The sequence below is a fragment of the Apodemus sylvaticus genome, chromosome 8 (assembly GCF_947179515.1).
Source record: "Apodemus sylvaticus chromosome 8, mApoSyl1.1, whole genome shotgun sequence".
In the NCBI taxonomy this organism is placed as follows: domain Eukaryota; kingdom Metazoa; phylum Chordata; class Mammalia; order Rodentia; family Muridae; genus Apodemus; species Apodemus sylvaticus.
The window spans coordinates 113065215-113089328 of NC_067479.1; the positions used below are offsets into that span (position 1 = coordinate 113065215).

General features: G+C 37.6%; 1 protein-coding gene across 1 annotated transcript; it reads left to right on the forward strand.

The window, feature by feature from the left end:
- Positions 1 to 20127: 20127 nt before the first annotated feature.
- LOC127691112 (olfactory receptor 2T2) lies at positions 20128 to 21096 on the forward strand. The gene has a single exon (XM_052190700.1). It carries the CDS (start codon positions 20128 to 20130, stop codon positions 21094 to 21096), a length of 969 nt encoding a protein of 322 aa, XP_052046660.1.
- Positions 21097 to 24114: the final 3018 nt, after the last annotated feature.

Sequence of the window (24114 nt, forward strand, 5' to 3'; positions counted from 1 at the left end):
TTAGCAAAAGAGAAGCTCGGAATTTCCATGATACAACTCACAGACCATGGGAAGCTCAAGAAGAAGGAAGACCAGTGTGGATGCTTCAGTCCTAGTTAGAAGGGGGAACAAAATAATCATGGGAGGTAGAGGCAGTGATGGATTTGAGAGAGGGAGGAGGGTGAGGAGAAAAAGGAGACAGGATCAGGTGTGGGAGGAAACGGGGAGATGTATAGAGGATCAGGAAATTGATCTGAGGTGTGTAACAATGGAAGATGGGAAACGGGTTAACCATCAGAAAGTCCCAGATGTCAGGAAAGCAAGAGGCTCACAGAACGCAAGTGGAATGACATTAGCTGAAATACCCAACAAAGGTGAAAGAGAACTTATAGAGACCATATGTAGAGGTTAGGCACAGCCTCTGGTTGAGGGATGGAGCCACCCACCCATCTCAAACAATTTAGCACAGTATTGTTAAAGGAATAACAGGAAACTCAGGGACAAAGAGTGGAACAGAGACTGAAGGAAAGGCCATCCTGAGCATACCCCAACTGGTGACCCAGCCCACGTGCAGACACCAAACTCAGACACTCTTGTGAATGCCAAGAAGTGCTTGCTGACAGGAGCCTGATATAACTGTCTCCTGGGAGGCTTGGACAGATTCCGACCAATAGAGGTGGGGACATTTCCAGCCAACCATTGGACTGAGCCTGGGGACCCCAATGGAGGAGTTAGGGGAAGAACTGAAGGAGCTGAAGGGATTTGCAACCTTATAGGAAGAACAACAATATCAACCAACCGCCCCCCCCCCCCAGCCCATAGCTCCCAAGTACTAAACCACAATCAAAGATTATACATGGAGGGATTTGTGGCTCCAGCTGCATATGTAGCAAAGGATGACCTTATCTGGCATCAGTGGGAGGGGAGGCCCTTGGCCCTATGAAGGCTCAATTTCCCAGCACAGGGGAATGCTAGGACAGTGAGGCAGGAGTGGGTAGGTGGATGTGGAAGCACCCTCATAGAAGCAGGTTGGGGCGGGGCTTCGATAGGAGATTTGTGGAGGGGAAACTGGGAAGGGAGATAGCATAAAAAGAAGAAAAAATTGACAAATAAGGGAGAGCTCATTGAGATGCAATGGTAATTTTCAACAGATCTTGTCTGGATGGTTAAAGCAAAATGCTAAATTTTAAAAGGAAAGTAAAAAAAAAGAAAAAAGAAAAAAGAAAAAAAAGAAAAAAAAAAGAAAAAAAATTTGAGGGATTGATGTGTACAAAACAGTGCATGCTGTTCCCAAAGTATGGACAAACAAGAACATGCTGGTGGTCTTGTTTGGTCTGTGACCTGTGAACCCCACGTTGCACATTTATGGGGATAAAAAGATGACAGAGAAGAAGAAAGACAGATGCCCGTAGTAACAATAGTAGTAAACTTGGAAATTATGCCCAAATTTGCAGTACTAAAATAATGCATTTATAAACAAATGCAAAGAATGCACCTTTGGTAAAGGTGTCTTTTTCACTCAAATGTATAACCCATGCTTTTTGACAATACAAGAAAAAAATATCTACAATAAACAAGATCTTAACATCCTATTTTTCTCCTTTAAAATTGACCTGAGAGCAGAAAATGCAGATACAAAGTCACAAGAGAATTGCACAAAGCTGAAGAAAATGGAAACAAAGTCCATCGCAATTCTCCAGAGTTTATCAGCCAGAGATCAGGAGATACACAGTGGTGCAGACTTCTGAACTCTATGCTACCATAAACTCCAAGGAACTCAAATGACAGTTCACACCCAGCTAATGCCAACCTGTCCACAACCACAGGACAGCAAGGGTCCCCTTTAGTATACCACACCAAAGGCGGCAAGCCTATACCAGCACTCTTCTTCCTGAACCCACTCCTACTTTTACACCCACATAGTGACTTGTTTGACTTGAGGATGCCTACAGAGTAGAACACACTCCTAGGGGACTTACACTGTAATTGGATTTGATACCTCCATACATTTTAATAGAATACACATTCTAAACACATTTAGGGATGAACTTCCTGGTTTCTGTCCAGGAGACAGTAGACAGCTTACAAACTCATGAAAACCTTTTTGTATACAGGCCACCCTTGTGAAGGGGAAGGGAGCTGCTGGATCCTGAGCTCTCGAGCTACTGGAGCAAGAATGTAGTGTTTAAGCTTGTCTAGGCATGTCTTTTCATTTAAGAGGTGGACAAAAGGAGACCAGACACCCCTGGGGGCTTGCCCAAAGTCACTCTCTCTACCTGTGGTAGGACAATTCGAATGTGAGCCCTGACCATTGATTACAGAATGAATATTACACAGAGTGCAGTATGTGGATGACGGAGAGAAACTTGAAGCAATCCCACTAAAATCAGGGACTAGACAAGGCTGTCCTCTCTCTCCATATCTTTTCAATATAGTACTTGAAGTTCTAGCTAGAGCAATTAGACAACATAAGGAGGTCAAGGGGATACTAATTGGAAAGGAAGAAGTCAAATTATCACTATTTACAGATGACATGATAGTCTACTTAAGTGACCCAAAAACCTCCACCAGAGAACTCCTACAGCTGATAAACAATTTCAGCAAAGTGGCTGGTTATAAAATCAACTCAAGCAAATCAGTTGTCTTCCTATACTCAAAGGATAAGCAGGCTGAGAAAGAAGTTAGGGAAATGACACCCTTCACAATAGCCACGATTTAACTCTAACCAAACAAGTGAAAGATCTATACGACAAGTGTATAACTTGTGTAACTCTAACCAAACAAGTGAAAGATCTATACAACAAGAACTTCAGGTCTCTGAAGAAGGAAATCAAAGAAGACCTCAGAAAATGGAAAAATCTGCCATGCTCGTGGATTGGCAGGATTAATATAGTTAAAATGGCCATCTGGCCAAAAGTGATCTACAGATTCAATGCAATCCCCATTAAAAGCCCAACTCAGTTCTTCACAGAGTTAGAAAAAGCAATTCTCAAATTCATCTGGAATAACAAGAAACCCAGGATAGCTAAAACTATTCTCAACAACAAAAGAAATTCTGGGGGAATCAGTATCCCTGACTTCAAGCAATACTACAGAGCAATAGTGTTAAAAACTGCATGGTATTGGCACAGTGACAGATAAGTGGACCAATGGAATAGAAATGAAGATCCAGAAATGAATCCACACACCTATGGTCACTTGATCTTCGACAAAGGAGCCGAAAACATCCAGTGGAAAAAAGATAGCCTTTTCAACAAATGGTGCTGGTTCAATTGGAGTTCAGCATGCAGAAGAATGTGAATTGATCCATTCTTATCTCCATGTACTAAACTTCACTCCAAGTGGATCAAGGACCTCCATGTAAAACCAGACACACTGAAACTAATAGAAAAGAAACTGGGGAAGACCCTTGAGGACATGGGCACAGGGGAAAAGTTCCTGAACAGAACACCAATAGCTTATGCTCTAAGATCAATAATTGACAAATGGGACCTCATAAAATTACAAAGTTTCTGTAAGGCAAAGGACACTGTTAAAAGGACAAAATGGCAACCATCAAATTGGGAAAGGATATTCACCAACCCTACATCTGATAGAGGGCTAATATCCAATCGAGAAGTTAGACCCCAGGGAACCAAATAATCCTATTAAAAAAATGGGGTACAGATCTAAACAAAGACTTTTCACCTGAAGAAATTCAGATGGCTGAGAGGCACCTTAAGAAGTGCTCAACATCATTAGTCATTAGGGAAATGCAAATCAAAACAACCCTGAGATTTCACCTTACACCAGTCAGAATGGCTAAGATCAAAAACTCAGGAGACAGCAGGTGTTGGTGTCTGTAACAGAGGAACACTCCTCCACTGTTGGTGGGGCTGTAAGATGGTACAACCACTTTGGAAATCAGTCTGGCAGTTCCTCAGAAAACTGGGCATGACACTTCCGGAGGACCCTGCTATACCTCTCCTGGGCATATACCCAAAGGATTCCCCAGCATGCAATAAAGACACATGCTCCATTATGTTCATAGCAGCTTTATTTATAATAGCCAGAAGCTGGAAAGAACCCAGATGTCCCTCAAAGGAGGAATGGATACAGAAAATGTGGTATATTTACACAATGGAATGCTACTCAGCAATTAGAAATACCGAATTCACAAAATTTTTAGGCAAGTGGTTTGATCTGGAAAATATCATCCTAAGTGAGGTAACCCAATCACAAAAGAATACACATGGAATGCATTCTCTGATAAGTGGATATTAATTAGCCCAGAAGCTCTGAATACCCAAGGCACAAATTACATAACAAATGACTCCCATGAAGAAATATGGAGAGGGTCCTGATCCTGGAAAGGATTGATCTAGCATTGGAGAGGAATATAAGGACATAGAAAACGGAGGGAGGTGATTGGAGAATGGATGGAGAGAAGAAGTTTTATGGGACATATGGGGAGGGGGATCTGGGAAAGGGGAAATCATTTGGAATGTAAACAAAGAATATAGAAAATAAAAACATTTAAAAAAAAGAGAAAAGTACCAACATGCAAAAGCTTTTGCTTTGTATGTCCATTGGAGCTGACTGAGTATTTCTAACTGTGGTGGCTCCAGTTTTTCACACGCTATTCATTCAAATGGGCATTCAAAAGTGCCCACAACTTTTGTTTTGTTGATACCTGAGCCAAATAAATCTAGCCTATCTTTGTATGTATTTTGTATACAAGATTGTCCGGCAATATTCTAGAAGAGATGCATGGTTTGCATTCAAAATAATGTAGTTTGTCCTAATTAATTTGCTTTTAAAATTGAAATGGGTTAATCTCACTTTTTCTTGATGATTTGATATTGTAAGATTTGTCCATCTATTGCTTAATAAAATTTTGCAGATTAGAAAAGATCATAAAAAAGAAGAAAAAAGAAAGAAAATTTAAACCATGGCATTTTTAGTTAAATGAATGGAACAGGATATCACTATATTAAGCAAAATCAATCATATTCAGACAAATGCCATGTTACACACAGAAAAAATCTTTAAATTCATATTTATGTACATATCTATACACACACACATGCACATGTGTGTTTAGAACAGGCATTATCTCCATTACTTTTCTGTCACTGTGATAAAATACTCTGAAAAAGGCAACTTAAGTCATGCTACAGTTCAGAGGTATGGTGGGGAAGATCAAGCAGAGCACAATAAATGCATTCTGCTGCTTAGATTTTCCTCCACTTATGTAGTCCAGGATTCCAGCAGTGTGATGTATCAATCTATTAGTCAAGGTTTTCTAGAGTCACTGAACTTATGGGTAGTCTCCATATAGTAGGGGAATTTGTTGATGACTTACAAGTCTGTAGTCCAACTCCCAACAATGGTCAGCAGCAGCTGTGAATGGAAGTCCAAGGATCTAGTAGTTGATCAGTCCCACGAGGCAAGCAGTGAATCTTCCTTCTTTCAATGTCCTTATATAGGTCTCCAGCAGAAGGTGTGGCCTAGACTAAAGGTGGGTGCTACCACGCCTTGATCTGGGACTTGCTTCATCCCAGATTACCTTGAACTCAGTGATCTCCCTATCTTAATCTTCTGGGATTCATAGTCACTATGCCTCAAGATCTCCAGGCCAAGATCCAGGTCAGAAACTTGTATCTACCAGTCTCCAGATTAGGATCACAATTGAGCCTTCAAATTCTGGATTGTAGTTCATTCCAGATATAGTCAAGTTGACAATCAGGAATAGCCACTACATTCACCCACTACCTACTTACATTAACAATCAAATAATCTCCTTCAGGTATACCCAGCAGCTTATCTCCTAGGTGGTTCTAGATTCCGTCAAGTTGACAATACTAGCCATTACAAGACTATGAGAGATGTAGAGAGAGAGAGAAGAAGTAGAGAGGTAGATGAATGGAATATATGTTACATTAAATAAAAATGGGGTATGATTTTGGAGATGGAGTAAATGGACCAAAAAAGAGAAGTTAAGGGTGAAAGACACAATCACTGGAGGAGGGGATGAATAAAAACTAATTATGTAGTATATGAATGAAAATATGTTGTGGGTTGGAGAGATGGTTTAGTGGTTAAGGGCACTGACTGTTCTTACCGAGGTCCTGAGTTCAATTACTAGCAATCACATGGTGGTTCACAACCATCTGTAATGGGATTTGATGCCTTCTTCTGATGTGTCTTAAAGATAGCTACAATGTCCTCACATACATAAAATAAATAAAATATTAAATGAAAAAAGAAAAAATACTTTGCTACCTTACAAAGTTGATAGAAAAAATCTTAAGTCATATAAAATAAATTTAATAGCAATTTGTTAACTGCCAGTTCCACAATGCTGGAAAAATAGGACACACACACACACACACACACACACACACACACACGCACATGCACATACACACATACATACCCACACATACACACACGTGAGTTTCTTTTAAATTATCAAGAAAAATCTCAGCCAATCTTTCTATGGAAAATAATACCTGATATTGTATAATGGCAGTGTATATAGCTATTGTTTAAAAACAATGGTAAAGTGCTGTTTAAGTAGCTAAATAAAATTATTTCATGATTGGTCAAGACTTCTTAAGATTTGTCAGCCTTTTACATGTATAATTTATCAAGGTTATTTTTCTTTTTCTATGTTAGTTAATTTTCTCTCTATTGTGACAGAATATCCCAACAAAAGCAGCTTAAGGAAGGATGGGTGATCTGTCTGGGTCCAGTCCATCATGATAGAGATTTCACAGTTTCAGGAGCATGATGCAGCGGGTCACAGAGCATCTATAGTCAGGAATCAGGGAGTGATAGATGCTGGTGCACCAGTGGTAGATGCTGGTGCTCATTTCTATTCAGTCCAAGATACCAGCCTATACAATGGTACAGTATATTGTCATAGGATGTCTTCCTGGAATAACCAATTTAATGTAACTAATCCTAGGTGACTCTAGATCTTGTCAAATTTACAGATCAGAATTAACATCCACATGCCCAAGAAAATATTTATTCATGTTTTTATGTAATCATGATTTATAGCTTTTTCATAAGGAGTTCTCCCCAAGTTAATTTACTTCAAGAACAGAAAGCATAAATTTCTACCACTTGGTTATAATCAGTCTTCCTGCTTTTCTCACCAATGTGTTTGGTAAATCCATTGATTTACAACTTTTGCTGTGTGGTTATAAAAGATCATATAATGACATCCAGGGTAGAATATGTCATTTGGAAGATAATCTCTTCTGTGTCCAAGGTCAGTAGAAGTTGGCTAAGAGTGGCTCTAATTCTCTTTGGTGAAAGCTGGTTTTCACTCCAAAAGTGAAGTTGGCTCTAATTCTCTTTGGAGTGAAAGCTGTCTTTAGCATCAACAATATAATGTAACAAATTAATTTAGCCTATTCTTTTTTAACTGAGACAACTATAAACATTAAATTTACAAAGAATTACCCCCATATAAATTAGGCTGTGGATATATTCAACTCAAGGTATATTGGTTTCTACCATACTTATGAATAGGCTATGTTGAAATAACTATGAAATGCAAGATACTGAAGCAAGAATGCACAGAGAAAATGAGCACAGTCAAGCACGAGGGATGGAGGCCTCCAACAAGATCTAACCATGAGTGCCAGGGAGGACTTGGGCAACGAGAGAAGGAGAGTTCCTTTGAAAGTAAATCATAGTTTTGGTCACTTTGATTATTTCACTATATACTTTCAGAGCCCTCAGTGCACAGTGTTCCTTGATGGAAGGACAAAAACTTCGGATTATGTACCAGGAAGAAACTAAGTGATAGACCTGGAATGTAGTATAATTTAAAAGAAAGCCTTGTCTCAGATGGGATTTTTCATTATTCTTTAAGGAGAAAAATAAAGATAGAAATGTAAAAGAAGAAAATCTGAAACATGAATAAATAATTGGGAAGTCCTCATCAATTTGGGTCTTCTTGAGAAGGTGAACATGACCTTGGCTATGTTTTAAGATGAATGATGGAACACTGGATTCATGGAAATTTATTCCCAAATAATGCTATTTAGAAAATGTATTTTACTGTGAAAAGAGTCATTTTTTAAAGGTGTAATTGTAATTATTAAATTTTGTAGCAAGCATGGTAGCAAGTATACTGTTGTTCAAACCAATGGCAACAATTTTGTCTAACATTTTACTGGTGGGCTTCTAAAGCCTAATAACCTGTCTTCCATGCTGGATTCCATGCCCTAACACCAGAGCATTAGCCTTACAAAGTTTGAACTGTAAGTCACATTCATGCCAAACAACTTGAAAACAGTTTAGAAAACACATACCATATTATTTAGCCATAACAAAAATTTTAAGTACATACTGGCACATCTACATGGAAGAGGAGAACTAAATACTTTGAGTATATAAAGTTACAAGAGTTTAAAATTGTGCATGAGGCTAACTAGTAGAATATATGGCTAGTATATAATATGACTACTATATGCAAGAAACTGAAGCTGGTCTTCCATGTGACAATAAAGAAAGAAAGCTAGAGGGAGGGGGATATATACATATCTATGTGGTATCTATATAGTAATAATGTCTACAGTAATCTTAAAAGTATTCCTGCCAATTTGTCACTTTCTATATATTATTTAGAGTGATTTTCCTTTATAAATATTTAAATATAGGACATAAGTCAACAATAACAGAATAAAAGCAAGAGGCTATTAAAATTAGAGGAATCTGAGAGCCCCTCAAAATATCCTTTTCCCTTTGTCGGTACTTATGAGGGGCTTTCCCAGTTCTCATTAGCAAGTTGCAGAACCTAGAATATTTGCAACCAAAATTGACCTTACTAGGAGATGTTTTGTGTGTTTTTCTCTTTGGGTCTTTACCATTCTTCACCCACTGGACCAATGAAAGTCATTGTGCTTAGTCTCTACTGGCCACTTACCATTCTCCAGCTTAAGTGAAATAATGAACACAATCCCCTAAGGAGCTTGTTATGACTAAGGGGCAGGACTGGGTGGACATTTATCTCCTTCTATAGCCTGGGGGCTATTGCTAAATATTTACTTTAGGTTTTCCCAGTGGGAGAAAAACACAGGAATACACCAGAGTGCCCAACTGGAAAGCTGCCAGTGAGAAGCCTGGACAGAATCTGGCAATATTTTGAGGCCAAGGAAGAAGCTGAAAAATGAGCACAGTGTAGATCTGCTTGGTCTGATCTGACTTTGGTATTGATCTGGCTAAGAACTCCGCTTTTTGCTGTATCTCCATCCACCATGGAATGGTTGTACATAATGTTCAGTGTGGCTTAGTGTAAATTTCTGATGTGCAAGATACTGGTAATTTTTGTCATTTTTGAAAAGATCATATATTCTGAGCAATAAATTATTGTGGATGTAGAAGTAAGCTTTAGGAAGTCATACTGATGCTAATAAGGTACACATCTCCCAGGGGCTGTATTGTACACTATTTTTGCTATGCCCATTGTGCTAAAGGAAACGTGTCCTACAATTTATTCAATGTCACCTCACTCTGCCAATCAACTATTACAAAGATGGATTGATTGCTTTTCAATTACTGTTTCACCATCAGATTATTTCTCTTATAGAAATATCCAATCCCACCAGTCCATTATTTCTTGTTGGGGAAAAATAGTTTTGATGACATGAAACATTTCCTCTACTAAATTTTATCAACACACTACAGGTCAGTGTTTAGAGACCAGTGCCTTAAAATTGTCCTTATTTTTTTCTGCTAAATAAATATGCAATCATCTATTCAGTATGAAACTACATGGTGTTGGTAAATATAGGCAGCTCTTATATTTTATATCCATTGTTACTGTCATAGTACATAATTGGATGCAAACCACCAAAGAAATTTTTAATTATACAATTTTTATCATAGTGAAACTTTCTGATAGCAATAATATATTTTATTTTTGAAATCTTCACTTCTCATTGGTTTATGTTGATGTTGCATTGCTTCAGTATCTAATTTGTCTTTACTCTGAAGCAGGTTTTAAAAATCCTGGAGAAGCAAGAGGTACAACACAAGAATTATGTAGTACATGTTCTGCTACTGGATATTGGACCTAATGCCTTGGGTATGATATACACTCTACTTAGACTTTCATGTATCTATATAAATATAGCTCATCTCAAAGAGCACAGAGTTCCCCTCAGTATTAAGTTTCTATAGGTTCTGCACTGAGCTAAATAAATATGATTTAGTTTCTAAATCTGGGAAAGTGTTAACAATTTTTTCAAGTTGATACATTCTAATCTTCAGGAAAGTTAATTAAGGCTCAGGATGTTCTAAAGCAGACCCTTTAAGAGTCAATAAGCAAACATCTCAGAAGATTCTGGAAGACCCTGAAACTTACAAGATACACTGAGTCCCCCTGCTGCCTAGAAGAGACAAATCAGATAAGTTGCTTAAGAGACAGAGATGAACTGACCTTCCTGGAAGAATCTCAGACTAACTGAGTTGCTTAGAAGAGATACCCTCTGACCTATAGAGATGCCTGTAAGTTATGCAGCAAATCCCAAGGTTCTAGTTTTCATGAGTGAACTTTTGATGATGCAACCATCTTGAGATATTTCTGCTCCTATAAGTAACCTCTTACCCATAGTACTATAAGTAACCTTGATAAAAGTTATTGAGTCAATGAATTGGACTTTGGTGATATCCTTACTTTTTTCTGTTGTTGATTCCCTATGAGTTATATTTGTTCATGTAGTATCACATAATAGCAAGGACCAGATTTCCAACATGTCATCTTTGTCTTGTGTGCCAGCTACTCTCACTGGTATCTCACAGCGCCATCTCAGAAGAATAAAGAAAATATTATATTCTTTATTAATTGCTTATAAAAATTCTAAGAGATGCCTATAATAAAGCAATATGTATTGAAACAGAAAAAGTCATATTATTTAAATTTAACATCCATCAATAATTGGATCTAATGTGCTCAGAGGTAACTGAATTATACCAATGCATTTTATTTGACAGGTGAGAAAACATCTAAGAACATCTAAATCTAAAAACATCTAGAATATATGCAAGGACACACAAAATGTGATAGAACCAGGGATGTGATTCAATAAGCCTACCAGAAGGTTTAGTCCCTTCAGCATTTTCTCTGAGACTTTAAAAACCATTTGCTGGATGGAGCTAGAGAACATCATACTAAGTGAGGTAACCCAGACTCAAAAGGTGAATCATGGTATGCACTCACTAATAAGTGGATATTAACCTAGAAAACTGGAATACCCAAAACATAATCCACACATCAAATGAGGTACAAGAAGAAAGGAGAAGTGGTCCCTTGTTCTGGAAAGACTCAGTGAAGCAGTATTTGGCAAAACCAGAACAGGGAAGTGGGAAGGGGTTGGTGGGAGGACAGGGGGAGAGAAGGAGGCTTATGGGACTTTAGGGGAGTGGGGGGCTAGAAAAGGGGAAATCATTTGAAATGTAAATAAAAAATATATCGAATAAAAAAGTGGAAAAAAAAGAATAACTCAAAAAAAAACCCATTTGCAATAGATAAGAGCAAATTGCATAGTTTTTAAGTAGCTAACCAAGTGGTTCTGTGAAATCTTCTTGTCCTGGGTCTGACCAACCTGGTGGTTTCCTCTTGTCACAAACACTGGCATGTGCATCTTTCTTTCAGAGGAACAAGAGGAAATATATGAAAAACCTTCTTCAGTTCTATTATGATACATAGAAGGATTGGTTTTCAAATTTGGATTCACATTTGAATTGTATGGGTAGAAAAATATATTTAAAATCAAACCATATATTAATAATCTAAACACCCAGTTTTCAAAATTATTTTCAAATTGTTGCAACTCTATTTCTACTTCCATACAAATATCACTTCTGAAAGGGAGGGTAAGAAATGAGAGATGGAAAAGAGAGCCAGAAACATGAGTAAGCTTGTGGCATGATAAATTGCCCATAGCATATCAAAAACTTGGGTTGATATTCTTTTATATAAAAATCCCAGCTTCTGGCTATCACAAACAAGGCCACTATGAATACAGTGCAACACATGCCCCTGTGGCATGGTGAGGCCTCTTTGGGGTATATTCCCCAGAGTGATATTGCTGGGTCTTCAGGTAGATCTATTTCCAATATTCTGAAGAACTTCTAGATTGATTTCCAGAGTGGTTGTACCAGTTTGCAATCCCATCAGCAATGGAGGAGTATTCCACTTTCTCTACATCCTCTCCAACCTGTGCTATTGCCTGGGGTTTTGATTTTAGTCATTCTGGTTGGTGTAAGATGGAAAATCAGGGTCATTTTGATTTTCATTTCTCTGATCACTAAAGACATTCCTTTAGGTATTTCTCAGCCATTCAAAATTCTACTGTTCTGAATTCTCCATTTAGTTCTATACCCCACTTTTTGATTGGGTTGTTTGGATTTTTGATGGTGAGCTTCTTTTTTTTAAAAAAAAAGATTTATTTGTTATATGTAAGTACAACCTAGCTGTCTTCAGACACACCAGAAGAGGGAGTAGATCCTGTTACAGATGGTTGTGAGTCTTCATGTGGTTGCTGGGATTTGAACTTAGGACCTTCAGAAGAGCAGTCAGTGGTCTTAACCCCTGAGCCATCTCTCCAGCCCAATAGTTAGCTTCTAGAGTTCTTTATATATTTTGGATATTAGCCCTCTGTTGGATGTAGAGTTAGTGAAGTTTTTCCCAATCTGTAAGTTGCCAATTTGTCTTATTGGCTGTCTTTTGACTTACAGAAGCTTTCCAGTTCATTGAGGTCCTATTTATCAATTCTTTCTCTTAGAGCATGAGTGATCTGTTTAGGAAATTTCCCCCTGTGCCAATGAGTTCCAGGCTCTTTCCCACTTTCTCTTCTATTAGATTAAGTGTATCATGTTTTATATTGAGGACCTTAATCCATTTGGATTTGAGCTTTGTGCAAGGTGACAAATAGTGTTCTATTTCATTTATCTATATATCGACAGGCAGTTAAACCAACAACCCAGATGTCCCACAACTGAAGAATAGATACAGAAAATGTAGTTCATTTACACAATGGAATACTACTCAGCTATTCTGAATGAGGACATCATAAGTTTTGCAGCCAAATGTGGAACTAGAAAATATTATCCTGAGTGAGGTAACTCAGACCCAAAAGGACATGCATGGTGCATACTCACTAATAAATGGATATTACTCCCCCCCAAAAAGTGCTGAATACCCAAGATACAGCCCACAGAACTCAAAAAAGCCAACAAGCTGAAGAGCCCATGTGAGGACACCTCAGCCCCACTTGGGAGGAAGAAGAACGAAACCACAGAGGGCAGGGAGGGATCTGAGAGGGAAAGGTGATGGGGTTGTGGGGATGGGAACATGATTGGGTATTAGGTAGGGAAAAGGACTAAAATCCCTGAGGGCCAGCAGTAATAATGAAAACATGCTACCTCAAGAGGTAGGTTAGGGGGACACTCTAGAATGTTCCAGAGACCTGGGAGGTAAGAGACTCTCAGGACTCAAAGAGAGTGGCATTAGGTGAAATGTCCTACATTAGGGAGAGAGAAGTTGTAGAGCCCACCTCCAGCAGAAAGACAGGGCATCAGGCGAGGGATGGGGTTGCCATCTCACAGTCAAAACTCTGAGCCATAATTGTTCCTGTCTGAAAGAATTGCAGGGATGGAAATGGAGAGTACCCTGAGGAAAAGAATGTCCAATGACAGGCCCAAAGTGGAATCCAGCTCAAGGTGAGGCCCCAAGGCCTGACACTGCTGTGGAGGCTATGGAGCACTCACAACAAGGGACCTATCATGACTGCCCTCTGAAAGACCCAACAAGCAACTGAAAGAGTCAGATGCAGATATTTGCACCGAACCAGTGGACAGAAGCTACTGACCCCTGTGGTTGAGTTAGGGAAAAGTTGGAAGAAGGTGAGGAGGAGGGTGACCCTGTAGGAGGACCAGAAGTCTCAATTAACCCGGACAATCCCCCAAGATTTCTCAGGTACTGGCACACCAACCAGGCAGCATATACCAGCTTATATGAGGTCTCCAACACATTTACAACAGAAAACTGCTAGGTCTGGGTTTTGACAGAGAAGATGCACCTAGCCCTCAAGAGACTGGAGGCCCCAAGAAGTTTGGAGATCTGGTGGAGTGGGGAGGTGAGGGTAGGAGCATCCTTGTAAAGACAATGGGGCAAGGGAAAAGCATGGAATGTGAAACAGTCAGAGGGTGGACCAGGCAATAAAATCTGTAGTTTAAAATAAAAAAAAAGTTCAACACTATACAAAAAAAGCTGACATGTGATTTAGAAACACACAACATATGTTTACTGATCTGTGTTTTTTCTTTAGCAAAATTGTTGATAACAAAAGAAGACTGATTTAACTTGTTCAGAGCACTTTACTACCAATTCAAAGTATGATGATTATAGCTGTGTGGTGCTCTGTGGTATATGGAAACTAGTGGTGACCATAACTTAAACTTCCCAGTGGCTGTAGCCATCACAGTTATCAACAGAGTGATGCAGCAACACAGAACCAAAAAGATAAATATTCAGGTACAATCCACCTGCAGCCCTTTATATGGAACAAGGTCTATTCAAGTCAATCCAACAGCTAAGAGAAGGATTTGTGTACTTTTGGGTGACTTGTAAAATAATTGTTAGAAAGGATTAGGAACTGTGTATTACTATAAGTTGGTATATATGCATAGTTTCTCACTTGTGTTTCCCCCTCATCTATAGTGTCAGAGGTAAAGTTACAAAGCCTGTGTCTAAGAGCTCAGCACTGAGTAGAAGTCATCTAAGTAACATTCCCATGACACACTGAGTTGGGGGGAAAACATTCAGTCATGGAGTCCATTCTTTTCATTAAACCAAAGAGATGCCAAGATTAGAAAATCACTTCTATGTTGAAATATCAAGAATTAATGCCAGGTCTCACTTGGGGAAAGAACAACTTTGCAGGTAGAGCAAAGCATCCTTCAAAGCACAAGGCACCTGACTGGTTAATGACCCAGAGCTCTCTCAAGGGACTTGAGCAGTTCACTCTCAATGAAAGTTTGCTTTGACGTAGCCTCGTTTCCATGACCAGGTATTTTATTTAAGACATCTCCTTCCCACTACTGTCTTACTAAGTCCTGGACTGGCCTGCTTGAGGTAAGACCTCAAACTTTTAGGGAAAAAATATGAGAGCATGTCTAAAGTACTGGGATTCTTTGAGTGTCACTGAAGCTATTGGAAGCTACTCTGGAGATATTTTCTAGGATGCAAAAATGGAAGCAGCACACTTTTAATACTAAGGGAAGAAAGTGTATGCATTTACTCTTTGGCAAGATTATCAAATAGCAATATTTAGCTTGAAAGAGGGATAAAAGAAATCTGAGGATAAGAGCAAAAATGCATCTACTTAAAAGGAAAGTGCTATAAAAGGGACTGGAATGATGGGTGCTGGCAACTCAACTTCTGTCCTCTAGAAAAGTACCAAGCACTTCTTACCATCATTATGTTACTTTCAACACCACAAAGCTATCAGACATATCTTCCTTAAATTACTACTTCATTGCTGTTCCCCACTGGAATAACATGAAAATATATCCCCATTTCTTGGCCTTTTGAGACAGCCTCCCAGCCTTTATCCTCATTTCCCTTCCTAGCACCCTGTATCTGAAGGTTCCTTCTTTGTTGCTTTTAAATTAACCTACACCACGCCTCCATGACATGTCTGCCAGAGTCTCTGTATAGGCATCTTCTGATGTTACACTTGTTATAAAAGAGTTTTCCTTCTTTAAAATTTCACAGTTTAATTTAGGTTTATTTCCACCTGTGCTCCTACACAACCTGCCCTGTTAGCTGGCTGCTCTCTTCCCTTGATTCCTTAGGCTACTGTACCAAAGCAGCCATCTCCCCATTCTCCCCAAATGTCTCATGATTTTAAAGTATCTCACTTTCTAGCCCCATGTCAAGCCCTTTGGATAAAGTCTTTAGCAGATATGAACAGTATGAGTAATAAGTAGTATTTTCACATTTTCTATGATATAAAGATGGGAAGCTTCTAGCACGCATGCACAAGCTATCTCTGAGTTAGTGATATTCTACTATAGTGCTCTGTTCTCCTGTCTCTTTAGTTCTTTGTTTCTTTGCATCTTTACCTTTTTTCTCTCTTTTTATAAATTTTATCCAAAGCATATGTGCACATGTATACTGAATGCTATCTTTCAGAAATTAATATCTGAATTTAAAGCAATGTGATGCAATTTAATCCTTTTCCTGATAAAAAATGAATTCCAGAAACATGACCATCATGCTATTTCTGTGTTAATTTTATAGTTCTACATAGCCCAGCTACATGAGCAGCTACTTCCATGCTATTACTTTTGCTAAGAAATAGTAACAAAATATTTCTCTAGAAATTTTTATTAGATTTACAGTTCTGTTGAATAAATATCATTGGTATATATTGCAGCTCTCAAACTTTATCAAATACTCCTAAGGGAAGCTGTCATAGTCACAGTTTCTGTAGCTCACCAATGCTCGGTACAGTGCCATGGATGCAGAAAGTGTTCAACATGGGCATTCTACCTCTGAGAATGTACTGGGAAGCTTTCTTTGAAAGTGAATCAGGGACAATGGCCCAGCCAAGCACATTATCAGCTTTCCCTCCACATGAATGACACTAGAAGGAGATTTCTCGCTGCTCCTGGAGTCCTGGGATTCTGAGGAAGTCTTTCAGAGGAGTGGTCTGAATTAATCCTGAGGGGATATCATCTAAACTCACTTAAAGGAAACTCCTTTTTTAGGTATAGTGAGGGCTGATGATGATGAGTGGACTCTCATAACACCTCCAAGCATGCTGTCCTGGACTTTGACACTGCAGAGAGAGAGAGAGAGAGAGAGAGAGAGAGAGAGAGAGAGAGAGAGAGAGAGAGAGAGACCTTTCTCTTTCCCATGTCCTCTTCTCTCCATGCAGACCACTGGTAGTAAAATGCCTGTCATGGGGCTCTGCCATTCTTTTCAACCACAAACCCCTGCCAGCCATAGTATGCCCCACATTCAGCTTGCTTCCTCCATTCTGCCCAGAGTGTTTGAATAGGTGACTCCATGTGACACTGGTAGGTGCACAACTAAGATGGTCTAAAAAGATCCCAAGCAGCAGAAAGATCGGACCGTGGAGTCTGCAGATGAAAAATCTTTTTTCATTCTCTTTTACTATTCTTTTCTATTCCCTTTTTTCCCTTTCTTTTGTATTTCTAATTTTTAGGAGACTATAACTAGAGAGGGAAATAGGAGAGAATAGTGAGGCCTCAAGCAATGGAGAATGATGATCAAGAACACAGGGTTACCTAGCTTTATAGAGGAAGAACTAGAAAGGCAACCTTACACAAGCACATTACCTCTGGCCTTGAAGTAGGACTCTGGGAACTCATGCAAACAGAACTAACTCACACAGTATTTTGTTGATAATTCAGACACACCAACTTAACAATATCTGTTGTTCTGAGCAAGCTATAAAAGTAACAGAATCAAGTTTATGTCTTTTTACAATGTCAAGTTTTACTAAACAACAATAAAGTTACCAGCTACATAAGTTTTATCAGTTTTAACTCATCAAATATTCTTGATTTTGACGGACGGTAGTGGCGCATGCCTGTAATCCTAGCACTCTGGGAGGCAGAGGCAGGCGGATTTCTGAGTTTGAGGCCAGCCTGGTCTACAGAGTGAGTTCCAGAACAGCCAGGGCTACACAGAGAAACCCTGTCTCGAAAAAAAACAAATCCAAAAAAAAACCCAAGACATTCTTGATTTAACTTTGTACTTATGGTCATTTACAATCATGGATTCTTTTACTCTGATTCCTAACCTAGTTGCTAATTAATTAATTTTAGATACCATACCATAATCTGCATAAGTATAGGTTGCAGAACAAGTGTGGAAGAGACAAAAACCTCTGTGATCTAAGGAGGCTTACTAAAGGCGGCATGGATGTAAACACCATGTGTGCAGATACCCTGGTGATTCTACTTACAAAACTGCCCAAGCTAAAGCTGCTGAAGCACCAAGCTGGTTTTAAGTGCAGTTGTGGAGCCGGGGGCTGAAAGGTCAGGTAATATGTCACCCAAGTAACCGTGCTGAGCTCAAGCCCTGGATAGAGACTGGAGTTAGGAGGTGTACCCAGATAGCTTGATGAGAAAGCCTATGACAAGTGGTTAGGTATCATTGTTTCTTAGTGTTGAGCATCTACAAGGATCCTGAATCTTTCTAATACTGAGTATGGTATGATCTGTATCTTTACATAAAACAAAATCCTTAGCTGGTGTACTTATGCAAAAGCAATTTCTTATTTTCCTATCTTATTTTTAACTTGAATTTGGTATCACATGCTTGATATTTCTGTTTTCTTCAGGATATATTTTTAAATGGATAAGTGGAAGATAACTTGGCAATATCAGTAATTAACATAAGATCTATAATTTTGACAAACAAAACATAAATATTATTAGTCAAAATAATATTGTCTGCCTGCATGGGTATTTTGATTTACAATTAGTCATTTCAAAAGCTCTATCTGTGGAGGTTCTATTTGTAATACTTTTAAGTATAGTTTTTATATGAGTGCCTCGGAGCTAGATTCACATGTTAAAGGAGACAAAATACCTGGTTTTCATCAATCTTGTTATAAATTAATATTTAACATTCAGGGTTTTTCCCTTTCTTGATTCATGATAGATGACATATAAAATATTTTAGCACTTACTAACAAAAATGTTTTCTATTTTTCTCCTTTTGTATTTTGACTCTTCTATTTGGAAACATTAACTATAGCAAAGATCCATCTTACAGAAAATTTAAAAGTGTTTCTCTGTTGCTTTTGTTACTTAATTTTTGCTTCAGTGTAAATGAGTTCTTTAACAACTTGGGGCTTTGGCAATTATTTGACTGTTATAAAACTAGAAGATACAGGTTCATCCATCATACTTTTATTTAAATATGTTTCTTTAGAAAATTCTGTCAAGAAGTGACATGAATTAATGATTTCATAATGAAAGTCATTATTTAATAATGAAAACTCACAATATATCCCCTGATATCACTGAACATACTGAAGAGGAGCACATTTATATCCTTGGATGGAGAAAACATGAGAGTCAAAAATTTCAAAGGAGTTTAAAACTTTTGTTATTTCCCTGGTTTGATTAGGAATTATTTTTATTTCTAAACATTAAAGAGGAATGATAGAGCAGAAAATAAAGTAGGAGGAAATCTATGTTAGTAATAGATTTTCAATGGAACATATTTATATAGGTTTGGAATACCATATTAAGGAAATCTGCTAATCTTTTGATTGGACAATAATTTAAGAGAAGAATATGTTATTGAATATAATGATGTAGAATTTATCATAAATCATTGCTGGTTTTCATGATGCCAGTAAGAAAGTTCTCCATGATAACGAATCTAAAGTACTGCTTTCTAAGGAGTTTTTCTGGACACCCTGATCTGAGAACTCTTTCTCCATGCTGTCTTACAAGGACAAAAGGAAATAAGTCCTTAAAATATTATCACTAAAGGCAAGAATGCATGTTATAGAACAATGTGGAGTTAACTCTCACAAAAAGTTGCCCTCACTAGCATGCCCCAAACTTATTTATAGCTGTGTGTCCAAAATCTTGCTTATGTGTTCATATCACAATGATTTCTTTATTTACATATATTATCTGTACAAAATATTAACATGCAATTATGTTATCAGATGAGAAAATTTTAAATTAGTGAGGCAATGTACACTGGTTGTAAGATAATAAAGTGGATATAGAGTAGTTACTAATGTCATAGAAATGTCAATATGGAGTAATGAGATTATAAGAATTGTGTAGAAGGTGGTTAAAAATTAATAAATTAAAAGAAGTACTATTATTAATGGTTACATTTACTACTTTCATCCAACTTAGAGAGTTTGGATCCATGACGATCCAACAAAGCTGATGAATTTGAGTTTAGATTTTGATTTGAATAATGCCTAATTGCTAATGTTCAAACAAGGAATCAAGGGAATTCTGAGGTAAACATTCTTTTCCTACATCCTGAGCATGGCTAACACAAAAAAGATAATTAATTGACATACCAATTTTCTGCCTCTACAGCTGATTAAGCTGCCATGTTCTGCGGAAATGGAGACTATTTACCAGAACTCCACTGACTTCATCCTCCTGGGCCTCATCACCCACCCAACATTTCCTGGGCTGATCTTCGCAGTGATCTTCTCCATCTTTGTGGTGGCTGTAACAGCCAACGTAGTCATGATCATGCTCATTCGTGTGGACTCTCATCTTCACACACCCATGTACTTTTTGCTCAGTCACTTGTCCATCATGGATACTGTCTACATCTGTATCACTGTTCCCAAGATGCTTCAAGATCTCCTGTCCAAAGAAAAGACCATTTCCTTTCTGGGATGTGCATTGCAAATATTTCTTTATCTGACGCTGATTGGGGGAGAGTTTTTTCTGCTGGGCCTCATGGCTTATGACAGGTTTGTGGCTGTGTGCAACCCTCTACGGTATCCAATAATCATGAATCCCAAGGTTTGTTTGTTTATGGTTCTGGGCTCCTGGGCTGGTGGGTCTTTGGATGGATTCATGCTGACACCTGTTACTATGAGTTTTCCTTACTGTGGATCTCGAGAGATCAACCACTTTTTCTGTGAGATCCCAGCTGTGTTAAAGCTATCCTGCACAGACACATCACTCTATGAAACCTTGATGTATGCATGCTGTGTGCTGATGTTACTCATCCCAATATCCTTCATCTCAGTCTCCTATACAAGGATCCTCATCACTGTCTACCACATGAGTTCTGCTGAGGGCCGACGTAAAGCCTTCACCACATGTTCCTCCCACATTATAGTAGTAAGCATTTTTTATGGGGCAGCATTCTATACCAATGTACTGCCCCATTCCTACCATACACCTGAGAAAGATAAGGTTGTATCAGCCTTTTACACCATTCTCACTCCCATGTTGAACCCCCTCATTTACAGTTTGAGGAATAGAGATGTGGCCACAGCTCTAAGAAAAGTCCTAAGGAAACATGCTTCCTCGCAGAGAGTACGAGTGAGACATGTGCCAGAGAAATACTAGCAGGATGTAGCCAATACTCCTGGGTGGATGCCATAATCTTTCTATAAAATACACTTTGTTCTGCTCAGCATCATTTTAACAATCTAAAATTGTTACCACAATCACTCTGTTATAATAATCACTTAAGAATGAGCTATGAGGGCTGGAGAGATAGCTCAGCCATTAAAGTCTAATCTTACAACCAAAAAATAAGAATGAGATATGAAATCAAAGACAAAGTTTTCAACATTACTGACTTTCTTGTCTGGATTCAGCAGCAAAGTGTTCCAGTGTTTTCAGACAAACTATACTGTGAAGCTTCCCAGGCAAGATGAACATCAATCTGAAGTGCCCCATACTGTTATCTTTATGTCTTGCATTTGGCCATATGTTCTTTGTGTCTGTATTAGTTATGAACGTCTCTGGGGAGGAATGGAGCTTACAACTCTACCCATGTTAATTTATACTCTACAGCTAAAAAAAACCTCCAACCTTCCTGGCTAGGCTTTGAAAGGAAATTGCCAGATTTACTTTCCAAGTCCTTGAGGATTTAATTTCAAATATAGCAAAAAACATTAAATATTAAATTAAATAAAGATTTTTCTAGTGATAACAATGTAATTTCATTTTGTGAGCAAGAGAACCAAGATACCAGATTTGAGATATACTACATACATGAAATATCAAAAATATGTTTGCCTAAACAAGACCTGCATAATAGCCACACCAGTCAACCTGACAATGTGGAATTTAACAAGGTTCTACTTCTAAATAAGGGCATCCAGGCATCCAGAGGCTACTTAGGAAGGAAGAATCAATGTTCTGCTAGAACAAGTCTCCTAGCAGATTAACCAACTCCCTGTTGTCATCCATGAATACATATACATATAAGGAACTCTAAAGTGACTCAGGTTATATATATATGATGTATGTGTGTGTGTATACACACACATACACATAAAAATGTAACACTAAGAGAACAGGTCATAAATTTAAGAGAAAGTAGTAGATATGCGATTTGTTGGTAGAGGAGGTAGGTGTGGAGGTTGAATAACTTTTACAAATAAGTTGTATTCATATATGACATTATCAACAAATTTAAAAATTAAAATACAAAAGGAAGTCCACCACTAACTACATGCTTTGTCCTCCAAGAAAAACACTTCACTACCAAAGATATATAGCACTTTAGGGTAAAAGGATAAAAAGTATAATTTAAGAAAATGAAACTAATAGATAAGCAGGTGTATATATTCTAGTATTTGATAAGAATAGACTTCAATCTAAAAACATAAAAGAAAAAGAAAATCTCTTTATATTCATCAAGGAGACAGGATTCATTATATTGACATTATGATTCTGAACATACAGGTACCAAACACAGAAACCTCTGATTTTATAAAGAACATGTCATGTAAGTCACAGATTAATAATAGTGATAGTGAGTGACTGCAGTACCCTACTCTCATAAATAAATGATTAAGAGAGAAAGATTGAGTTAAATGACATAGAGTCAAATTCCTTAATATATATCTATAGAACATTCTACCCAAACAATAAAGAATACATATTCAAACACAAACAAAAAAGAAGCCTAGAAACCAATATCCCTCATAAATATAGATGCAAAAATGTTCAATAAAATATTGGCAAATGATATATATATATATATATATATATATATATATATATATATATATATATGTGTGTGTGTGTATGTATATATATAACAAATAGACTACTACAATCAAGTTAGCTTTTCCCAGAAATGAAGGTATGGTTCAAAAAGGAACTTAAAAACAAAAGTCATATCTAAATGATGCAAAATAAAGAGTTTTGATAGAACCCAACATGACTTCAAAATAAATGTCTTAGGGCTGGAGAGATGGTTCAGTGGTGAAGAGCACTGACTAACTGCTCTTCCAGAGGTCCTGAGTTGAGTTCAGTTCTCACATGGTTGCTTACAACCATCTGTAATGGTATGTAATGGCCTTTTCTGGTGTATCTGAAGGCATATAGCATGTGTGTGTGTGTGTGTGTGTGTGTGTGTGTGTGTATAATTTTAGAGAGAGTGAGATTAGATTATAGTATATTATAAAGGCTATATAGGGAAACTTCACATTCAACACCATCCTAAGTGGAGAGAAATTTGAAGCAATCTCATTAAAATCCGTAATAGGACAGGAATTTTCTCTATCTCCCTCCCTTTCAATACTGTACTTAAAGCAATAGCTAGAACAATAAAATAAGAGAAGGAAATTACATGAATTAAAATGGGAAAAGAAGCCAAATTATCCTTCTCTTAAGATCTTATATATAAAAGACCCAAAAATTCTACTAGAAAACTTTGAGAAATGAGCAATACTGTGAGCAAATGACAGGATAAAAAAATCAACTTATGAAGATTATCATATTGTCTACATACCAATAACAAGCCTGATGAAAAAGAGATCATCGATACATGCCATCCATAAAAATCTTGATAAAATAAAATATCTATGAATAAACCTAACTTGAAAATGAACAGCTTGTAAAGAAACTTGAAAACAAACAAACAAGCAAAAGCCCAATTTAAATCTTTGAAGAAAAATATTAATGAAAAGAGTAGAAGATATAATCACGTATGGATGAATCAATCAAATTTGAATTGTAAAAATGATCATACTAAAAATAATAAATATGCACAATCAATGAAATTTAAATCAACAACCATGCAACATTCTTCACACACAATAAAAGAGAAATCATACTGAAATTCATATAGAACCATAAAAGACCCAGGCTTACCAAAGAAATTCTAACCAAAATGAATAAGGCTCATGTTTCTGTTTTAGGGTTTGTATTGCTGTGAGGAGATACCATGACCACAGCAAATCTTACAAAAATTACATTTAATTTGGGCTGGCTTATGGATCAGTGGCTTAGTCCATTTATATCATAGAAGGAAATATTGCAACATACAGGCAGACTTAGGGCTTAGAGTTCTACAACTTGATCCACAGGCAACAAAAGTAAATGTCAAACTAGGTCTACCTTGAG